Below are 24,541 nucleotides of genomic sequence, written 5' to 3' on the forward strand. Positions count from 1 at the left end.
TTATAAAATTAAAAGGTTAGAAATATAGTAAAGAAATCGTATTTATTTTTCTATATTTATACCAGTATTAAATATAAAACTCTTGCATTTAAATATTCTTCGTATTATACTGAAAATTACTGCTTAAATTACCTGTTACTTAAATACCCGTTTACTTAAAAAATATGTCTATCGTAATAACGGAAAGCTAGTAATTTTGTACTCGTTATAAGCTTACAGTAATCGTATCTTTAACATTAGCATTTTGGTTAAGACATTATTTTTTTTTATATAGTAGGATGCGTTTCGTAATATGCCGTAATATACCGTGTATCCCCCCAAGTCAAAATTTTTAATGGTTTTCCATTGATGGACCAACATAATCTTGATGGTAACCATCCATAATTCCATCATGAACCATTATATTTTTGATGGTAACCCACATAAGTAACCATCATGTAAGAATTGGGACTGATTTATGATGGTCCAATGTAAGAATGTCAACTTGTTTTAATGGTTTGTTCGTGTTGAATCATCGGAAATTTTGATTATAGTATCAGTACGGGTTTCCCTAACTTTCGTTGTTCATTACGTTGATGAACTAACTTATAATAATATAAGAAATGAATATTCAGCTGCAACTTTTATTTAAGTAGATTAAGCAGCGCAGAACAATTACGAGCATAATGGACAAATACATATCTGCTACTCAACAGTCATCAAATCCAAGATGGAAGCAAGAATATAGTTCAGTATTCTCTTCCAAGAGTGCGTTGTTTTCTAGAGGAGATGCGCCATCTATCGGCAATGATTCTTACTGTATCTTAGAAATCAAATGTTGAAACAATCATGAACAACCATCATCCCAATGTTGGACTGATTTAAGATGGGCCGACAAAAAACCCAAAATTGTTTTAAAGGTATATTCCTGAGAACCAATAAGAATTCCCATTAAACAAATTATGGGCCATCACGGATCCTCATAGATTGTTGGTCCATGAGAATCAAACTTCTCTTGATGGTTAACCATCATCGCATTAAAGTAGCATTTTACATCATATAATGATGGAAGTTTGTTGGCATTTCGAAAACCATGAGCGCATAATGGAAAAGGCTGAATGAGGAGTAATGTTGGACCATCATGCATCGCACTGAAACCAACATAAACCATCAAACTATTTTGATGGGACCATCAAGAATTTTGTCTTGTATCGCCTAGAACGCAACCAATGTTTTGCGACCCTAACAAATAGAGAAATTAAACTACTCTAGGGAATTAAAATATGCTCGTTTAAGAACGAAAACTGAGCCTACTTCGATTTCAAGCGTATGTCACGTAAATACAGTCGAACCTCGCTAAATCGAACCTCGATTACACGAATTTTTCGATATCTCGAAGAAAATAAAAATTCCCTTCAAATTTCCTATACCCTCAATGTTAAAAAAAACTTTCACGATTTTTTTTTTCTAATCCCTCGATAACTTGAATTCTTTTTCCCATAAATAGTGTAGATTTTTTTTCTAAAATTAAAAAATTATTCCAAAACAAATAATTTAAGAATGGCTGACAAGGCATGAAAATATGTGTCTTCCTCTACGATCATTCTGGTCGAATGATGGTAGAAGTCTGGATTCATTAAAGATCACGAAAGTAGTCAAACAATCAATATCGTTAATTCTGCTGAAAATGATTGGAACAGATTGACCGGACTCATGAAACTTGATAACATGGAATTTCATGACTTTGTAAACGTAGATGATGCAGTAACAGTGTGTGGTCAGTGGGAGGACAGTGATACAATCGCTCAAACGAAAGCTTCTTGTGAACTATCAGAATAAGAGGATGAAGAAATCGAAGATTTACCGCCCAATGTACCCAGAAGCAGCCGAATATGTCAGAGGAGACATTTAAAGCTGTACTCCACTTAGAAAGTGTTATAGACAAACTTTCTTACACATCTCTAAAGCTAACAACAATTGAATCTTTTTTAAATGAAAGTGTAAAAAGTGTTTTTAGAATAAATATGGAATAAAAAATAAGGTATGTAAAAAGCATTTTTCTTTATCCTACCATCGATAACATACGATTTTCGATAATTCGAATTTGCGATATCTCGAATTTTTTCTCCTCTCCCTTCAAGTTCGAGATATCGAGGTTTGACTGCATTAATAAAGGTTTTTAGGAGATTTGGGAAGAACAGGAGAAACCTGTTTTCACAAACTATTAGTAGAACGACACATTCACAAAAAAACAAGACCTTTCACAAAATATCTTAAAATAAAAATAATATTTTATCGTTTTCCTTACTTAAATGACAATCACATTTTAAGCGCTTCTTTCATATATATTCCTTTAATTTAATAGAAATTGTTCATAGATGGAATTGTCTCATAAGGAATGCTTAAGAAAAGGTTCTACAAAAGGATGAATTATTTGTCCATTCTCTTACTTTCTTTCAGGAATTCTTTTTTCACACTTCTACAGGAATTTTCATTCTTTTCCAGTAATCGAATGTTTCGTCCGAACAATCAACTTACAGAAGTATCTAGATATCTCTGTGAGTCGGCGTAACAATGGTCATATTTTTAAAAGAAGAATAAAATCACTCATTAATAAAATTACTAATTTTTAAGAAAGAAAAAATTACTAAAATTTAAGAGTTACATATTTTGAAATTAGAGTTCCCTTTAGATTATTTCAAACTGTCGTTTTTTAAGGGTGGTTCATATCTTCGATGTATTTTTGTATATTTAATAAATTATTATGTAGACACGATTTCCTTCTTTTTTTTCAAAAAATTGAACCTAAATTATACTTAAGCAATCATTTATTTTAAATTTCATTAGTGCTAAAAATTATGAAACTTTTGATGGATAAAAGCATTTATTATTAAGTCCGATTTAAATGTAGTCTCAGAAATTGTCCGGATCCGAAATATTATATTTAATTAAAAATATATTGATTTTTTTAATACCCATTGTTGAACAGCCGACCCAACCTTTTGGGTTTATGACTACAAATGTTCAACTCCGTAATTTTGAACCCAATCTAGAAAATAAGACATCAAGTATTGGGAGAAATTTTCCCTCGTGGAGGACTTTATGATGCAACTAACCCTCTTTTGCGTTATATGGAGAGGAAAAGCACGAAAACCTTCCATAGTAAGCAAATTTACTTTAAAGACAATTTCGGAATCGTACATAACTTTAAATTTTAGTCTCTTTATTTTCACCGGACAGTTTTCGCAATTTCTTTGTTTTTTTAGTAGTTGATATGGCTATTGCGTCTGGTTTTATTTTTTATTGAATTATTTTAAGATTGCGAGTCGATATTAATATTTATTTGAATTTGTCTGAAGCGTGCTTAAAACTTTCACTCAAGACATCTTCATTATAGAAATGTCAAATGCCCCCAGACGGGGGTGGGACAGGGTTAAGTTTTGATGGATTGATGTCGAGAATAAAAGATTTTTTCATTTTTTATTTTTCTTTAGTAGAAGCCTCGGAATAGATACAGGGTGTTTATAAAGTCCCGGACCCATTTTGATGTTCATTAACTCATAAAATAATAAAGATAGATTGAAATTAATAACATAAATGGTAAGATAGACTCAAAAAGTTTCATGATCCTTGTCAATGAACTTCCACGTGTGCCCCCTTCGCCACTCAAGTCGATAGTCCAACATCAAGTTGATAGTCGATTTCACGCCAGGTAGAGGCAAGCATGTCGGCATCCACAGAGGCTATTGCGGTTGTAATGTTTCATGTTTCTGGCATTGTTAATCGCCATAATGTGCGCATATGGGGATCTGAAAACCCCCATGAATACCGTGAGACACAAAGGGATTCCCCAAAGGTTAATGTGGGGTGTTGACTAATGCACGACTGAGTCATTGGGCCTTTTTATTTTACAGAAAAGACGGTCTCATCAGTCGTATACTTAGACATGTTGGAAAACTTCGTATTTCCACAACTGGAAGAGCTTCAGCCACATGTCTATTTGCAACAAGATGGTGCACCACCTCATTGGGGTATCATCGTTCGTAGATCTTTGAATGACCATTTTCCAGGAAGATGGATTGGGCGAGGAGGTCCAATTCCTTGGCCACCCAGATCACCTGATATAACGCCGCTGGAATTTTTTCTTTGGGGATTTATAAAGGACAATAATTACAGGAGGATCGTGTCGAACATTGATGACCTAAAAGCCAGAATTACAACCGCAATAGCCTCTGTGGATGCCGACATGCTTGCCGCTACCTGGCGTGAAATCGACTATCAACTTGATATTCTCCGTGCGACGAAGGGGGCACAAGTTCATTGACAAGGTTCATGAAAGTTTTTGAGTCTATCTAACCATTTATGTTATTAATTTTAAACTATCTTTATTATTTTATGATTTATTAAACATCAAAATGAGTCCGGGACTTTTTAAACACTCTGTACTTTATAAACATTCGAATCCCAATAACGTGGATGAAATACTTTCAATGGTCGATCCAAAAAAGAACCGTTCAAATAACCCGATCATAATTTGAGTGTTGCCAACAAAAAAATCCTTATTAAAAATACACGCAAACGTTATTTAAATGCTGTTAATTTAATTCCCAAGCTAATGTGCATTTATCTTTTTTTTTGAAATTTGCAGACGATAATTGTAAGTGTCATAAAGTTCACATTTCTTGTAATAAAACTGAAATGAATTTTCAATCCATCTCCATTAGTTAATTTCTTTTTTTTCCTCTTTACTTTTTAAAGCAATTGTAAACCGATACACGTTTGCACAACGAAAAGCCATTTTTTTTTTTACTCCTCCTTTTTTCGTAAAAAACAAAAATGAAGTATTAACTATCGAAAATAACCTTTGGACCTTAGATTAGTTGTCAGAAACGGTTGGCAAAGATATCTTGCAGGATGACGCTCTTTTCGAGGGAGAGGGGAGGAAAAGCCTCAATTAAGGCGTGAGAAATGAGGATGGAAGGAAAAAGAGAAGAGAATTTAAAAAAAAAGAATCTTTCTCTTCCAAGTTCCCGAAGAACTAGGAACATGATCAGAATTAATTCTTGCGCGATGATTCTTTTTGCAATAAGGGGGACCGACTATAGTTTGACAAAATAACTTCTTTACTTCCCCCTCTCCCCAACCCCTTCATTTGTCTCGCCATTTTTTTTTCGAAGCCGATGAAAGTTTAATTGTTTAAATGCGTAATAAATGACGAGTAAATCGAGAGGAAAAAAAATGATTTGAGCATTTAAAAAGTCATCATGCAAAGTAATCAAATTATGGCTTTTAACAATGTCTGCTTTTTTTAAAAATCATATCAGCGGAAAATGAAACGTTTTGTAACGTATCGGAATGCCAGCAAGTTTTCTAAACGCTCCAATTTATCTAAAGATACAATGTTATACAGAAATATGTTATGCATTGTTATACATAAATATGTTATACATTGTTATACATAAATATGTTATACATTGTTATACATAAATATGCTATACAGAACATATTCCTTAACATTCAAAATCTAAATTATCTCATTTACTCCCTTTCTCAATAAATAAGAAATAATTCATAACTTATCCCATCCTTGAATTGAATCCAGAATAAAACACATTTTTATAACCGTCGTTGAACAGCGTACCCAAAGTTTTGGGTTTGCGACTACTGAAGTTCAACTCCGAAGCCTTGTCATTTTGAACCTATTCCAGAAGACAAGGGAACCCCTAATTTGGAAATGTTGGCCTTCGTGGAGGACTTCTTGATGAAACTGAACCGCATTGGCGGTACATGGAGAGGAAGACAGCGAAAAAGTATTGAGGCCTCTAACACATGGCCCGTCTACCACAGAGGATATTTTACGTCGGCATTGTGGTCGGTGCGAGTTGGGTGTGAATTCTTATTCAAGCAGCCACTGCTGGGATTCGAACCCGGTCCATCTCATTAGAAAGCGAATGCTCTATTCCCTGAGCCACCACAGCTCTAACAATGAAATTGAGATTTTGATGGAACTATCTCGCATTTGTGTTACCTGGAGAGGAAAACCATGAAGAATTCTTACAGTTATCACTTTGGTAAGGGGACTCTAAACCATGATTCCTGTACCATTGAGGATATTTCACGTCAGGACTGGGGTCGATCCAGGCCGATTGTGGCCCAGGCCGACCAGCTATCGCTGTTATTCGAACCCGGTTCATCTCATTGGAAGGTGAAAGCTCTATCCCCTGAGCCATCGCGGCTCAGCAGTTCATGATTGTTGGTTGTTGTTGTAGTTCATTTACGTCGCACTAGAGCTGCACAATGGGCTATTGGCGACGGTCTGGGAAACATCCCTGAGGATGATCCGAAGACATGCCATCACAATTTCGATCATCTTCAGAGGGGATGGCACCCCTGCTTCGGTAGCCCGACGACCTGCAAGCGAAGTCGAGCAATTTACGGTAGAACAGTTTAACGAGGACCCATACCGGACACACTTGGTCCCTACGCAGTCTGATCCAAGTGGTCACCCACCCGCACACTGACTGCAGCCAGTGATGCTTGATTTCGGTGATCTGCTGGGAACCGTGTCTTAACGATCAGTCCACTGCTGGACTTGTAAAAATGAAGAATGGCAACAGCGGTTATGTTTTAGTTTCAGTTTCGATTTTGTGATGTAAACATTATTATTTTGTAGAACGTTGATACGACATGTACGTGAATGTAGTAAGTTACGAGTGTACTTATATTATCAACAAATATTGTTTTTGTTTACAATGAAGACTTTATTAATGTTAATTCAGCAACATTCGAGGCCAACACACGTTATATCAAAACAGCCTGTTACTTTATCAGCGTCTTTTTAAAAGGAGACCAAGTGGCTCTACTCAGAGGGAAGACAGTCGTGCACGCCAGAAGGCAGACCGTATGACTGTGGCGCATCGTACTTCAGAAATTCTAGCTGAAGTTGGCGCTGCATAGTGACACAACGAACTGTTACTAATCGGCTACTTCAAATGCAGCTCCGAGCGAGACCCTCTGTAGCTCACGTTCCACTCACTCCAAATCATTGTCCCGCAGTGGACTGATCGTTAAGACACGGTTCCCAGCAGATCACTGAAGTCAAGCATCACTGGCTGCAGTCAGTGTGCGGGTGGGTGACCACTTGGATCAGTCTGTGTAGGGACCGAGGGTGTGCGGTATGGGTCCTCGTTAAACTGTTCCACCGTAAATTGCTCGAATTCACGTGCGGGTCGTTGGGCTACCGAAGCGGGGGTACCATCCCCTCTGGATAGGATCAAAATTGTGATGGCACGTCTTCGGAACATCCTCAGGGATGCTTCCCAGACCGTCGCCAATAGCCCATTGTGCAGCTCTAGTGCGACGTAAATGAACTACAACAACAACACTCCAAACCATTAATATTTAGGACGTGAGTGAGGATCGAGTTGGAGCTCACTTTAGGACAGATGCATTGTGTTTTCAGATGAAATTCGGTTCTGCTCTGGGGCCAGTGACATCCCTATATGGGTTAGAAAGAGGCCAGGTGAGCGCATGCTACCGACATGTCTCTGGCCTAGACACACTGGACCTACACCTGGAGTCATGATCTGGGGAACGATTTTCTACGACAGCAAAAACACTCTAATAGTTATGTCCTACACTTTGAATACAAATTTGTTCGTCAACCTGGCGTGACTACCACTATTAATATTCAATACCAAATCACTAGTATATAAGACATTGTTAATTTGATTCTATCAAGACGCATCTTTTGATAGATGAAGGTTGACATTGCCGTTAATTAAATCCTCTCAATGGTGACCTGTGGACGGGATATGAACTCGCTACCATGGGTCCACATTAAACTAAAAATATAGCCCTAAAAAAAAGTGAGGAGCGAAAAAATAAATTGAGCGAAATAATATAAATGAACAAAAATGAAGAAAAAATATAATGAGCAAAAATGATATAAATAAATAAATGAAAAACAGCAAACATCAACCAGTGGTATTTGTTTATCGAATTCTATCACAGATAAAATTCTGAAAGGGGAGTAATGTAGCGTAACTACCACTATAAATGTAAAATACCAATTTACTAGTATATAAGACACGTTAACTTGATTCTATCTTGAGGCATTTTTTTAAAAAGATGAATGTTGACATTGTCGATAACTATAATTACTCAATTCAACTTGTTTTGTATCCATACATGAGCAGCATTCAAAGGGTATTTTTGAAAGAGATAACGCTCGCCTTCATACTGCTTTTGTATCTCAACATACTCTACAGATTGCCTACGTGTTGAATTGGCCACATCGATCATCAGATCTTGCATCCCTCGAGCGCGTATGGTACATTATTGGACGACAACTTCAACGTCATCTACAGCCAGCATTAACTGTCCAGTCATTGTCAGTCCAAGTGCAACAGGCATGGAACTCCATCTCACAAAACGAGATACGCCATCTGTATGACACACTACATGCTTGTATTCGAAATTCTGATTGTTTCCACTGGATGTACTATTATTTCACAATTGAAAGGTCTTTTTCTTAATCTTGAACCCGCCATCTCGAAACTTATTATACAGTTACTCTGACAAACTCATTGTCGAAATTTCATTACTCCACAGTATTATTTTCTTGGAGTTTGGCTTTTTTTCCCATCAGTATATAAATACACTTTAGAGATATTAATATATATATTTTTAAGTTAAGATACGTAAATGTTGTTGTTGTTCATTTATGTCACACTAGAGTTGCACAATGGGCTGTTGGCGAGGATCTGGGAAGCATCCCTGAGGATGATCTGAAGTCATGCCATCACAATTTTGATCCTCTGCAGAGGGGATGGCACCCCCGCTTCGGTAGCTCGACGACCTGCGCGAAGTCGAGCACTTTACGGTAGAACAGTTTAACGAGGACCATTGCCGCACACCCTCGGTCCCTAAGCAGACTGATCCAAGTGGTCACCCACCCGCACACTGACCTCAACCAGTGATGCTTGACTTCGGTGATCTGCTGGGAACCGTGTCTTAACGATCAGTCCCCTGCGGGACAGATACATAAATGCTGATAGCGTCATAATAATTGCCATCCGATAGTTAGTACTAATTAGTTATAGCATATTTAAAACGAGCCATTAAGATTAGCAAAAGAATATATCGTCCATTAATTAGATAAAAAAAGATAGCGTTTTTTTCTGGTTTACTATATTCTGACTTGCCATGTAAACTGACTTGCCAATATATTTTAAGCAATCTAGTGTTAAACTGCAGGCTTAATACGTGGAAACCTCATTCATTAGATCAAAAGTTATCTAGAGTGGCACTATTTTTCGGGTTAATAGTTTACAAGTTTTTACGTCATAATAAATGACGCTTTTTAATTTTATGTATTTTTTAAGATGTAAAATTTCGAGTTTTTATTTTTATATTATAACCGTCATTGAGCAGCTGACCCAATTTTAGGGTGTATGACTACTCATGTTCTACTACGTGGCTTTGTAATTTTGAATCCAATTCAGAAGACAAGGGAACTTCTAGATCAGGTATTGGGAGAAATTTGCCTTCGTGGAGGACTTTTTGTTAGAACTAACCCACATTTGATATGGAGAGGAAAACTACGAAAACTTTCCATGTTTAACCTGACGGAAAGGGGATTCTAACCCATAGTCCGTCTACCACTGAGGATATTTCACGTCAACACTGTGGTGGGTGCAAGCTGGATGCAGAATTCGTATCGACTGGGATTCGAACCTGGTTCACCTTATTGGAAGACGAACACTCTATTCCCTGAGTCATCGCAGCTGAAAATTTAGAATTATTGCTCAATTCTTGAGAATTATTAATAATTACTATTTATTATTATCATAAAATCAAATATTTCCGAAAATAGCGTAAGCATACGTAATAGTTGCCACAGTCAATGAAAGCGCTTTCAACAATTTTTTGTTTTGGTTTCAAAAGCGAGGTAAATATTTAGAAAAATCGTGAAACCAAATACTAGCTACCTAATCGTGGTGCAGCCTAAAAGTACTTTAATTTAAGCAAAATTCTTTAAGTTTCGTGCTGAAAAAGAGAAGTTAAATTTAAAGTAAAATACTCGGCATTTAAACGTTTTTCTTTTAAAAAAATAAAAATATTCATGAAACGAAAAAGGGGAATTATGAATAAGAAACTAAATGCAGATGAAAAATAATAATTTAAATTTTTGTCCACGAAAAAAAACTAGAATGAAAACAAGTATACGAACAAGAAATCTTTTCTACTTTTTTTACGGTCAGTTAAGCATGTTAAATAATACGATACCTCGAGGGATCTTTTTTTCAGTATAAAAAGTACAAAAAGCTTTAAAAGATGCTGGGGGGAGGGGGGAGAGAATAAAAGCGCAAAAGGAGTTTTATTTAACGATGAAATATTCACGGAAGCAAATGCTAATTAATAGAATGCGAAAAGCTCTCTCTTCGCGGAAAAGCTTTTCTTTAAACACTTTATTCTTTGGGAAAAATGGTGTTTTTTTTATTTTTGAAAAATAAAAATGCACGCCAAATTGTTATTTTGTGGCGAAAAGAGTAATAAGTTCAGAACATAGTAGTCACGCTTTACATAAAATATTAAGTGAGTTATTAAGAATGAAATTGTGAAAGTGTTCATGATTATTTTAAAAACCATTAAATAGCGTTTTATTTTTACGATGATTTAAAATAAGGGCATCTAAACATATGTCTGAACTTCGAAAAAATGCTGAGACCGAAGAAAAATCAATAATCATGAATTTTCGATAGATCAACCTTTCATACACAAGCATCTAGAAGACTGCTAAGTGTTGACAGATGTTCAATCTATAGATAGATCTTTGATAGATGTTCAATTTATCATGGATAGATCATTCATAGAGGTTTAATTTATCGTGAATAGATCTTTGATGTTCAATTCATCTTGGATATATCTTTGATAGATGTTCAATTTATAATGGATAAGTCATTGATAGATGTTCAATTTATCATGGATAGATCATTGATAGATGTTCAATTTATCATAGATAGATCTTTGATAGATGTTCAACTTATCATGGATAGATCTTTCATACATGTTCAATTTATCATGAATGGATAATTGATAGCTGTTCAATTTATTATGGATCGATCATTAATAGAAGTTAAATTTATCATAGATAGATCGTTGATAGATGTTCAATTTATCATGGATAGAAGTTTGATAGATGTTCAAATTATCATGGATAGATCATTGATAGATGTTCAATTTATCATAGATAGATTTTTGATAGATGTTTAATTCATCATAGATAGATCATTGATAGTTGACAATTTATTTTTAGCATTTTAAAGAGGAATAAATGACAACAATCAACAACTATCAATCATCGATATATTATGGCCGTGATAGTCTGATTGGCAGGTGGCTGCGCTCACGCTCTAAGAACGGGAGTTCGAATCGAACCGGTCTAAAATTCCTCGTGTAGTAAATGGTGACTGCTGCACGTTAAATCTGTCTGGTCACAAAGTCCTCCATGTTACCGTAGCAAATTATACATTAAGATTGATCGTTCTCTGGTTCAGGTCAAAATTACGATCTGTGGATAAATGAATAGGTCTGTTCTATAAACGGGCATGTCGTATGGTGTGACAGAGATCAGATTCTTGGCAATAGAGCCACTGGAAGACAAGAACAATCTCATCCCCTCTACTTTTATGACGGACAACAACAACATCGATATATTACACTGGTGAACAATTTTGGCAAATTAGAGTATGGGAATTTCAAACATGAAATTAGTTTATTTCCTAAAGTTTTTTTTAAAAAAAATAATGACATTTTTGTCCGTTTTTTGTTGATATGTACAAGTTTGTAGTGACGCACTTCTTTAGGAGCTAAGACTTTCATCAAGAAAGTTGCATAAGAACCCACTCACGGAAATGTCGCTAGGTGTCGCTGTTATGAACTGTTTCTTCATGTGATTCTAAACAGGTCATAATAGGAAAGCGCCCCTTGCGGAGTATGATCCCATTTTTGGGCATGGGATTATACGTAATTTTAATCCTGATGATATGTCATAACTCTCCTAGATGCTTGTCGCAGCATTGATGCCCCCCCCCCCCCTGTTATATACATTCCTTTCAAACTTGTACATTTCAACAACAAATCGACAGAAGTGTCATTTAAACAAAAACTGTAGTTTTGGAGAGATCGTTGATTTGAAATCAACGGTCCGTAAGCACTGTTAAGGAAAATCTCATGCAACAAGAAAAAAAATTGTTGACCAGTGTTATTCATTATAAGCATTCAAAAGATGCACTCTCAAACAAAAAGTTAGATTAAGAGATCAACAAACAGTTTATAATATTTAAAAGCTTCGAAGTATGATTTCCAACATAAAATTTTAAGCGCAATGGTTAATCATCAGTATTTCAATCATCAGTATTTCATCAGTCTTTCGAGTTTGAAGACAAATCTTTTCTACTGTGTTTTTTTTTAAAAAAATGGATGAAAAAAAGACACTGTTTTCAAATGAATCAACATAAATCGTCTCTTTATACAAGGATTTTGTTAACTCAATTTTCCAGCCATGGGTATTACAAAACTATACAAGGAACAGCGTATAGTTACTGTTTCATTATATGAACGAACAGTTTCATAAATAAACAGTTTAGAAGCAAGTTAGCATGATAATACAGTCTCTCTCCAAATTATTAGACGCACTTAAGGTTCTTTGTACAATCTATACAGCTTTATTGTTTTTACGCTACTAAAACCGGTTTGCATTTTTTTACGTTACTGTATCAGTGGGTTAAATAGGACGATATATTATATAAATTTGACAATTGGATAAATTAGACGATATAAATATAGAATATTTATTATATCAAGCATTATATTAGTATAGTATAATCACTAGATCTAATTATTAGGTGTACTGTAGTGTTTTAATAAGGACATGTTTTTCACGAGTTTATAGGCAATATTTTTATATTTAAACATACATATAAAGGATTTTTATTCAGGAGATTTTTCATATACTTCCTATTTGTATTTATTTTGAACGTATTGCAATGTTTAAACAATTGATACAGGAGCGCAAACAGATGCTTCCGAGTAAAAACAATACAGCTGTTTAGTATCATCTGATAATTATAATTTTACATGGAATCTTATAGAGCGTCTAATAATATAACTGTATGCTCAGAGTGAATAGATTTTAATTATATAATATAATAATCCTTTTAATTCTCCCAGTATATATATTTATATTCATTCCAGCAACATAATATTATGAGCAATAGTAGTGATGCTTATTTAAAGAACATGAATACGTATTATTCTTTTTTTTGAACTAAATCAAAATAATTCACGACACAAATAAAATGCTTTGTGATCAAAATAATTATCTTGAGTAGGTTTATAATAAAAGTATCATCTGTTTCTGTTTGAGTAGATCCATAAAACAATAAATAGAAGAAATAAAAACCATAAAGAATTGTTCTTTACCTTTTTTTTTAATCAACGCAGGTGTACTCAACGACTTTTATGGGTATCCATCACAATTTTTATAGTGATTATCGCCCCTACAACACTGATCTTTTAATACAACAATGACCTCTGTATTTATGGCCACCGATTCAGGTCATATATATATATATATATATATATATATATATCAGGTGTGTGTATTATGTGTGTGTGCGTGTATAATATGTGTGTGTATAATATGAGCTGCGTTTAAATGTCTAAAACAATTTGAATTTTGAAAAGAGAACATATTTTCACAGTTTTTAACTGTATTAAGCTTATTTGTTTATTTTTAAAAGCAATAACAAGTTGACAAGAATAAATAGACCTATTAACTCAAATGACCCACTATGGTTTGCTTCCTTCAATAATTATAATTTCCATTGTGTTTTTTTTTTCTACATTTATAAATTACCTGTCGATTCCAATACGTGGTTAAGACCATCAAACATTGGTTAAGACCACCAAACGTGGTTAAGACCACCAAAAACAGTCGAAACATTGAAATGCTTAAGAATCACGTTAAACTTCTCTTTTTGAATTTCAGGCCTAAACAACTTTTCAGAGCGAATTTAAATTTTTTCAGAATATTTCATCCGAACTGATCACTAGGTGAAGATCAATACAAAAAGTTTTTAGAAAATGTTTCGGTTGGAGATTTCTTTTTTTTAAGAAGTCGCCATTTTGAATTAGTTCTTTATTCGTTAATGCGTACAATTGTGAAATAATAAGGTGTGCCTTCATCACTTTTAATTCGAATCCCTTTTCTTTTCTGCTCAACGAAATAAATTAAAATGTTTCATAACTCCATCACTTTGCTATACGGTTGCGATACGATACGATACAAAACGTATCGATTACGGGAAGTGAAGTTTCGAGAGGTGATGTTAATAACAATAATAAAAACTTAAAGGTAAAATATTTTTCGAAGGGTATAATTAAAAGCCAACGGGTCAAATTAAAGGGATGAAAGAAACCAATTAAACTCTCTTTTCTCCGAAATCTTTTAAGGGAAGAAAGAAAAAAAAAAGAAGCCTGTTTACACCAACACCCCCCAAAAAGTAATGGATAACATTTCATCAGGATTCCAAAAGCGTAAAATTACCTCTATTTAGAATACTTACATTTATTCGAATCTCTAGAGGGGAGGGGGAAGGGATTCAAAAATTATGAAGAAAAGAGATGAAATATTTTCAGACGTTAATTTCTTTTTTTTTCTTCCCAAAACCACGGAATGTATTATTAATTCTTTATATATTCAGGTATGCATGACCAAAAGGGGGTCCTCGGGGCCTTAACGTCTATTTTCCAGTTTCAAATTGCAAATTTGTGTTTCGGGTTTATGGAAAAGGATCGAGAAAATTCGATTAGCAAGCGAGAGAGGAATCGCAAAACATCTCTAATTGGGGAATCAAAGGGCGTAATCACCCTCCCCTCCCCCCATTCCCGTTCATCTTTTGTAATGAAAAGGGGGGGGCAGAAAAAATTCAATTATCTTCGTACCGTTGAGTTGATAATTGAATGATTTGAAATCGAGGGCGCTAATGAGATGGAAATGAAGACACCCCCCACACACACGCCATTACACTTCCTCCCCCCCCCTTGCAAGAAGCCGGCTCTCTCTCTCTATAGTAACTGAGTTATCCTCAGTGTGGGTAATCACTATAGTTGGGCGATTATGCAAATGGATAGGAAGCTGTTGCCGCTTTAAGAATCGGCGTTTATATGCCCCCCCCCTTCCGTGTTGACAAAAGAAGCATCGGTACTTATTCTAGTACCGTCAGTTTATTCCAATGATACTTCCCCCATGCATTTTTGTGTTTCGACAGAAGGAGTCATTTTATGAACAACAGTTGCGACAACAGCACACGAAGCGGAGTCTTTTTAACCTTCAGATAATTCGACTTGAATAAATGTTAATCTGTAACAAATCATTCGAATTAGAAAAACTTCCTATATTTATTTCCGACAAATGATCCTAACTTAAAAAAAAAGTATTTATTTCAATTAGGAAACAGATATATGGTAAAATTATCGTTTGCACGCTTGACAAAGGGAAAATGTGTTCTTTTCCACAAATTGGCTTGTTGCAGTATTTGCATACTGCTTTTCTACGATTGAAGGAAATGATGAATTCTGCGCTCTTGGTTCGTCGAAGTACCCAACACAAAATTTTTGATGGTTTTCCATTGATGGATCAGCATAATCTTGATGGTAACCATCAACAACTCCATCATGAAACATTATATTTTTGATGGTAACCAACATAAGAAACCATCACCCCAAGTCGATCTGATATCTGATGGTCCAACATAAGAATATCAACTTGTTTTGTTAATTTGTTCGAGTTAAACCATCAGAAATTTCCATCATAGTTTCTTAGAAATCAAATGTTGAAACGATCATGAACAACCATCATTCTAATATAGGAATTTGGACTGAGTTATGATAGTCCAACATAAAGAAACCAAATTGTTCTGATGGTATATTCTTAAGAACCAACAAGAATTCCCATTAAACCATCGTGGAAATGTATGGTTAAAACCATCAAGAACCATCATGGATTGTTGGTCCATGAGAGTCAAACTTCTCTTGATGGTTGACCATCATAGTATTAAAGTAACATTTTCCATCATGGAATGATGGAAGTTTTGTTGACATGAAGGCATAATGGAAAATGTTGGATGATGGTGACCATCAAATGATGTTGGACCATCATGAATCTCACTGAAACCAACATAAACCATCAAAAATTTTGACTTTGATATGAAGGCTTTTCAATATTCAAAATGAGAACTAAACATTCGACTGTTTGACCACAAATCTTATCAAAGCTTCGGATAACTCATTTTACTAGTTATGAAAGTGCTGTACATAAGGTAATGTGAAGGGAGCGTTGCTTCAAAAAATGAACCACCCTGAATGACTTTTGATTTAATGATCGGATCTTACTCAATCTTAATGGTTTGAGGGATTAACCTCCAGTATGCTGATCAATTAGCGGAGACGAAGTTTTAAGTGGCGAAATCTGAAGCAAAAACACACTTTCTCTTAATAAACTAATTTTTTTTTCAATGGATTCAGATTTCTGACACCCAAAATGTAAGGGGGTAGCAACAATTTCGGAAATATAGTCCCCTTAATCAGGAGGGCGATCCAAAGTTTGGGCTCCTTAATGGTAATTTTACTCTTTTGCTTATTTCACCATATTGGGAGAAATTTTTAAGTGAATTGAAAACTTTTTGCATGCAATTATAAAATTCGTTTAATTAGTTAATATTTATTATTTTTTATTATTTTATTTAATATTAGAACGTTAATATTTAATATTAGAAACATTTTGAATTGTAAGGTATACAATTTTTTAACTCATTTTAAAGAATATAATTATACATTTCAAAATACAATATTTGAATGAATAGTTCCCGTGAAATCGAAGTTTTAAAATATAACTTTTTTGAAATTCGATTTTTCAGGAACTATTCGACTCATTTCACACAAATTTTGTATTTTGCTATGTAAAATAATGTGCTTTTAAATTATGTAAAAAGTTATATGCCTTACATTTCAAAACTTTTTCGACAATATTAAATAAAATAATAAAAAATATTAAATATTTACAAAAAAGTATTTATGCATGAATTTTATAATTGTGTGTGAACATTTTTCAAATCGCTTAAGAAGTTCTCGAGATGTAGCGAAATACGCAAAATGTAAAATTAGCATTAAGGGGACCAAACTATTTTGACCATATTTCCCAGATTGTGACCACTCCCTCTATTTTGAAGGTAAGAAATCCAAATCCGTTGAAAAAGTGTGTTTATTCAGAGAAAGTACGTTTTTGTGTCTGATTTCGTAATTTAAAATATCGTCTGTGCTAATTGATTAGCATACTTGAGGTTAACCCCTCAAACCATTAAGAATGAGTCCTAGAACGTAAAGATCCGATCATTAGATCAAAAGTTATTCAAGGTGATATGTTCTTTATGCACTGTACATCTTGAATTAGCAAAACTGGCAAGAATCGTTTTTTATTAATTATGATTAGTTATCTAGGATTTAGACCTCTGCTAATGCAGGCGCTTTATACTAGGGTCTTTAAAGAATTTATAAGTTTGTCTTCCCTTGTCACTAGACCTCCAGTCATCTTCCCAGCTGTTAAAAGTGATGCTCTTAAAATATAAGATTTAATTTGACATTTTTCATTTACAAATTGAATAAATAAACACATATTGTAAAGAGAACAACTGTCATAACAATACAGGATGACGTGTTTTTAAAGATTAGCCTTACTATACCGGAAGTTGTAAAGTGGAAGTTTTATTCTAATCTTACGCCGCATATATTTGGCATATTCCATGCCAGTGTTGCCAGATTGAGATTTGGGCTACTTTTAAAAGTCCCCGCCACTAAAAATCAAATTTGGAGTACCCGTAACTTTTTGGGCTACTCATTATTTTTCGATAGCTACAAATCTTGAAAATGCGCAACAGAAATGTTTTTATTTTTCAAGTTTTTTTTTCTTTCTTCCCATAACAAAAAGAGTCTGAAAGGACCGTTTTTTTTTAAATTCTTGATTTGTTTTGCTGCTCGGAGTTTATAATCTTTCCATATCTATGTTTCAAATCGTAGACTCGTGAAATCGCAATATAGAAAAATACACGGCTTGTATTATGGTATTATGGGAAAAGAATCTTTAGCTCCAACCATTATTAACCGTTTATCTTCTGGAAAAAATAAATCACGTGACCTTTAATCTGAGTTAAAACGATAACATTGAATATATATATATATATATACATAAGGGCTCGAAAAACCGCCCGTCTTCGGCGGTCAGAAATTCTCCCCGGACAACGAATTTCTCGAATCCGACGTCCGCACGGACGGCCATTTTGCCGTTAATGTTCGTGATACATTTTCAATTTTTGTTATCTTACAAGAGTCTAGCTACTTACATCTAAAATGACCCTCTAATCTAGAAATACAGCAACATACTGCGTTTGGTGGAATTGATGTTTTCTCTGTGTGGGAGTACTGTAGCGGTTGAAAGGGGCTTTTCAGCAATGAACTTACAAAAAAAAACGCGTGCAGAAACCTCTGTAAATCATTGGCTTGATTGTGGAACTGGCAAACGTCATATTTGATTCATTTAAAAAAACGCAGTACCCTCGGATAAATTGACATTCCAGATAACTTGACCCTTGTCATTTAAATTATTTCATGAAATAAATGCTAGTTTTCTATTAGTAACCTAGTATTTCTCTTATTACAGTATAATGTAATCCTATTATTTGTAATCCTAAGTACGTTAGAAGTACGTTATATATATATATATATATATATATATATATATATATATATATATATATATATATATATATATATATATATATATATATATATATATATATATATATATATATAACGTACTTCTTTGAGGGGCTACAAAGTGTTCGAATCTGCTACTTTTAAAATTTTAAGTTCTGACAACACTGTTGCATGCTGTAATGATTTTCTTTTATTTTGCAGACGATATTGAAATGTTGTTGTGTGTTTTCAGGTGCGTGGTGCTTAAAACTAGTTTCTCTTCATGTTCCAAATCTTGTAGTGGTTGGAGAAGATGTACAACTACAGTGTGCTTATGATCTGGAAGGAGATCCACTTTATTCCATAAAATGGTATAGAGACGACGTAGAATTTTATAGATACGTGCCCAGGGACAAACCCCCCGGTCAGTTCTTTCCCCTAAAAGGAGTTAGCGTCGATGTGAGTACATTTTTTATTTTATTCCTATGATGTATTTTAGGTTCTTTTTTGTAAAATAAAAAATTCGCCATTTTCAGCTAAATATGACGATAAACAACGAGATTTATCGGTAAACATATGGAAACTACAGTACCTGGCCACATTGTTTAGACGCACTACAAGATTCTATTTTAGATAGAATCTTACAGCGGGTCTAATAATTTGGCTCAGGACTGTATGTACCAAATACGATATAATTCTTTTTCAATTTGTGCCAACTTTCCTGATTGACAAAATTTTACACATGTGCAGAAGATCCTCGATTAACCGAAGTTTCTCTTTACCAAGCCGATAACAGTCTTTTTTTTTCTGATTGAGCCCTGAAAAAGACCACAGTTTTAAGTTGGCTGTCCGTCACTACTGCCACCGAAAACACTCATCTTGCAAGAAATATTGCATCCTGAGAATTCAACAATGGCGAACAATGTTTTGTTTCCAGTTGCCCTATTAAACACCAAGTGGCAATGTGCTAACCGTACCGTACTTTTCCAACAGTGTACTTTTGCAAGGAAAGGTAACAGAATATTTTAAGAAACAGTTAACGTAAAATTAACAAAAATAATGCATATTAAATTTAAAAAATACAATAATTTCTTGAGATTTGAGTTACTTTCGAAAATGCATCTTTTAGTTTAATTTTAAAGATAGATTTAAAAAAATTAATTTGCTTTTTAAAATATATTGCTAGTAGTTGATTTCCTTTTTAAATTTGTTGAGCTGCGAAGCACAACTTTAGGTATGTTCATTTATATCATTTAAAAAACCTCCTTTCCATTTAAAAAATTCCAAACGATGTTAAATTTTATATACAGTGAGTTTTATATACAGTTTCAATTAACGTTGATTTCCGATATCCGAGGTACTAGCGATCCCAATAAACTCGAATAATCGAGATTCTATAATACCAGTTATTTTATTACAATAGCATTCCATTAGCTCCATTAATATTAGGTCAGTAAAAATACATCAAAATATAATAATATGAAAAGAAGTACTGTCGGATCTCTATTTAACGAAGTCTTTAAATCCCGATAATAAGTTCGTTATATGGAAAATCCAGTAAATAGAAAATCAACTTTTAAAATACTTAAACAACACAAAACAGGTTTATATTCCTAAACACTAGGCACAATTAAAATAGCAATGGATACACTTTTATTGTGTAAACTAGTATCTACTATTTACTTTATAAATCTTAACCCTAAAAGAAATCTGCATGGAAAGCAAGAATAGAGCAAAACATTACCCAGTGTTACAATATCATACTACAAACATTTTCAACTAAAGAAATTTTAACAAATGTGTAAAATTATGGCTGCATTTATTATAAAAGTAATTGTAAGCATGTATTACCACATGCGCTCTTAATTTTAATTACTGCTGATTAAGTCCGTTAATTTTGTCTGAGTTTTTCGTTTGAAACGCAATGAAAAATCGAAAAGAGATTTTTCTGCTTTCTCTATAAGTTAAAGTGGCTTCGAAAATCAATTTCCCTCATAAAATGCGTTAAAAAGTTTGAAATGTTTGAATATTTTGGGAAATAGGGTAAGTGAATCTCAAAGAAAAGTTCGTAAAATAGGAAATTCCTTTCGTTGTTTGGAAGCTTTTTTATGAAGAAATTACCAAAATGTTCTTTGTTCTTCAGAAAAAAAATTGCTAAATAGAGAAATTCGCAAAATGGAAGTTCGTTAAATAGAAGTCCAACTGTAGTTAAGACGTGAACTAAAACTGATTAAAAATATAACTGAAATATTAAAGCACGAACTAGAACATAATTAAAACACTACTCTGTTTGAAAAATCTTTCCATACTAACGTTAAAAACTTAACAACTTTTTAATAATCTTAAACAACAGTTCTACCGAATAATAAACATCATACGCAAGATTAAATCAAAAACTGAAGAACATCGGTGGCGTAACTAGATTATTAAAAAAATGCAACAATAACGCAGGTGCAACTAGATCACTCATCGTTTTGTAACTTATTACCGTTTTCAAATTCCAGAAAAATAAATGATCTAGTTCATCGCTTTTTACATCTGTATAGTAAAATCTTCCAATGTGACTGGTGGCCGATATTCCGAGTTATCAACTCATTGTTTTAAATGTTTATAAGTTGTACTTAGTGCTACATATGAGTTAAAAAACAGCATTAATAAAGCACACATAAAGGCACTTGAAAGGGCATACTATAGCTTCGATTCTACAAACAAGAAACTTCGACAGTATTGAATTTTGGTCGTCATTTTGTTTGAATTTTACAATTGAATCAATGAGTTATTATTTTATTCTAACAGGGTAAAAAAAATATATATCGCGCTTGTGTTTTCTATAAGTGAGACCGATTTAATATACCGAGTTTCTTTAACAATGGGAAGCTTTAAAGGTGGGAAATGTTTTCTTTTGATCATATTTTATTAAAATATACTGTCTAACTTCCTTATAATAAAACCGGAAATGGTGAACACTAGGTTGCAATGAAAGCCTCAGTGGTTCCGACTGAATTACTACTTAAATAAGGCAGTTTCATGCGGTTATACTAAATAATTCTTTTTGTTTAGCAGCTATTTAAATAAATGATACAAATGTGATAAGTTCAAAAAGCATGACTTGAATTAGAAAAGATGTAATAGACATCATAAAGGAGTATTTAGAATTTCACTGGAATGACTCATGCGAGTGTATCCGAAAACAGAGAGGGAATGGGTTGCGCAGAACTATTTCAACTTTCTTCAAAAGTGACAAAAAACTACCATCTGAAGGATTTACTAAAATGACGGAAACTGAAAAGATGAAAAATTCCTATGACAAACACTTAATTGTATGGAGAATTTTATTTCCTCGCTTCGATAAGATAATTTCGTTGGTGGAAGAAATACCCAATCCTCGATGAGAGGCATGTTTAATGAATTAATAATTTATACAGCAAATTACCTTCACTATTTCTGACAGTACTGCAGATAATTCTTTCACAGCTATTTTATTTTATATTATAACTGTCGTTGGAGAGCCGACCCAATTTTTGGGTTTACATGTTCAACTTCGTAGCCTAGTCATTTTGAACCCTATCCAGAAGACAAGGGAACTCTTCGATCAAGTATAGGGAGAAATTTTCCCTTCGTGGAGGACTTTTTGATGGAACCAACCCGCATTTGCGTTACATGGAGAGGAAAATCTGGAAACCCTCCCACGGTTAGCCCGACGGCAAGAGGACTGAAGCCCATGCTCCGTCTACCACTGAGGATATTATATGTCAGCACTGTGGTCAGTGCAAGCTGGATGCGGAATTCGTATCGACCAGACATTGCCATTGCAATCAATTGAAAGGTGAACGCTCTATCCCCCGTGACACCATGCCTCTTTTTTGAAAGATATTTTATTTTACAACCGTCGTTGAACAGCCGACCCATTTTTGAGCTTACGACTACTAATATTCAACTCCGTAGCCTTTTCATTTTGAACCAATTCAGAAGACGAGGATATTCCTAGATCAGTACCCTCAGAAGTATTGATTTGTTATGGGAACATGGAAGACTTTGCGACTCGACAGATTTAACGTGCATCAGTCACCAAACGGGGAGTCTTCGGCAGGCTGGGATCGAACCCACGAACTCTTGGATAGGAGCCCAGTTCCCTACCAATCAGGCTATCCCGGCCTTTTTTCAAAGATATTGGATACAGTGAACAATCGTTGATGGGTCCCCAACAGCAAGAAAATGAGCAGATTGAGACCGCTGAACTATTTAAATAAAATGAACGGTTAAAACCCGTTCTGACAGGAATTATATTAAGTAGTGTTTACTTTCTATTTTGTATATTATTTACTTTACCGAATAAGATATGATTTGTATTTTTCTTTTGTAGTGCAGAATATGGCACTTATTCCCGTAAGAGTTAGAACAACGCAATTTTTACATAAATGATCGGGTTGTGTTGTTTTCACTCTCTTGATCGGGGCAGAGAGAGAGAGGGGGAGTGAAGTTTTGAGTAATGGCTAAACCCATTCATCTCGATTACTTCGTTACATTCCTCTCCGTTCACAGTAATGGAAATTTATAATCCTCCATGCCCATTATCTGCTCGTTTTCCGTTCCTAAATACAGGAGAGGGAGAGGGGGGAAGGGGAAATTTTTAAATGAAGCTATCGAAGAAAAGTGAAAGCACAAATCACCCTCCTGTTTTAAAACGCTCAAAAATTTCTTAACACGTCGTGAAGAGGGGGGTGATGATGCATTTTTATCTCTTCTTTGCCAGAATAATACTGATTAAAGATCCTAAAATGAGAATTTTGGAAGGATGAATTGTTTCCATTACAGGTGACAAAGCGAGGCATTTATTATGAGTTGCACAATCTATCTTTTAGCCATTCATCTATCTTTTTTTAAAAAAAAAATTGTTTTCTTTTGTTTATAGTGTGTTCCGTTTCGAGATTTATTTGGTTAAAGTGTTTGCTTGCTCATTAAAATGACTGTTAATGTTCTCGAAAGTTTGAGTACAATTGTGGCTGTGGAATCTTCAGACACCTAATGTCTGAATCAGTGATTCCCAAACTTTATTTTTATTTATTTATTTTTTGAACACTTCTAACAAGTTCGAAATTTGGCGGTACACAAAGAAAACAATAAGTTTAAAAATTGTTTGCTTACCTATAATACATTGTGTGAAATAGTTAACGATAATAATTTTAAATGTAAAATAAAATAATAGGTTCTATAAATACAACAGTACGTTTATAAAAGTTAATTAATTAAAAAAATTTATTAATAATTTATAAAAATTAAATAATTAGCTCTTTCGACTTGTGCAGCTCTTAATCGTCTTCACTTAAGTTTTCCTGGCATCACTTAATGGTTCTTATGTGTTATTTTTTATTAATTATTAACTGTTATTTTTTTGCTAGTTATAAATTGTTACCTTGTTTTCATGGTTATTAATTGTTAGTTTTTTTTACATAAATTGCTAGTTTTTTGTGATTATTTGTTAACTTCTTTTTTTTTGTTGATAATTGTTAGCTTGTTTTTTGTTGGTTATCTTTTGTTAATTTGTTTTATAACTATTGATTGCAAAGCTTATATAAATGGTCAGCTTTTATTTCCTTTTGTAAGTTCATATTTAGCTTTCTTTCTCTTGTTAATTAATAATTTTATTAGTCATACAAATTCCTACTTATTTTAACATTTTAAGATTGTCAGGGATGACAAAGATGTTCACGCCGTTAAAGAGTGGGATAATTATAAAAAAGTGTAT

The 24,541-nt window shown here is 33.9% G+C and overlaps 1 protein-coding gene across 1 annotated transcript in view; it reads left to right on the forward strand.

Annotated features, from left to right (window-relative positions):
* The window catches only part of LOC122270512 (uncharacterized), a 230,918-nt gene that overhangs the window by 85,870 nt on the left and 120,507 nt on the right, over positions 1-24,541 (forward strand). Inside the window, exon 2 of the mRNA XM_043048103.3 lies at positions 19,049-19,254. Coding sequence (XP_042904037.1) covers positions 19,049-19,254 — 206 coding nt within the window. The remainder of the gene's footprint in view (positions 1-19,048; positions 19,255-24,541) is intronic.

The sequence above is a fragment of the Parasteatoda tepidariorum genome, chromosome 8 (genome assembly GCF_982258835.1).
Source record: "Parasteatoda tepidariorum strain Cologne lab strain chromosome 8, Ptep-v5.0, whole genome shotgun sequence".
NCBI lineage: Eukaryota > Metazoa > Arthropoda > Arachnida > Araneae > Theridiidae > Parasteatoda > Parasteatoda tepidariorum.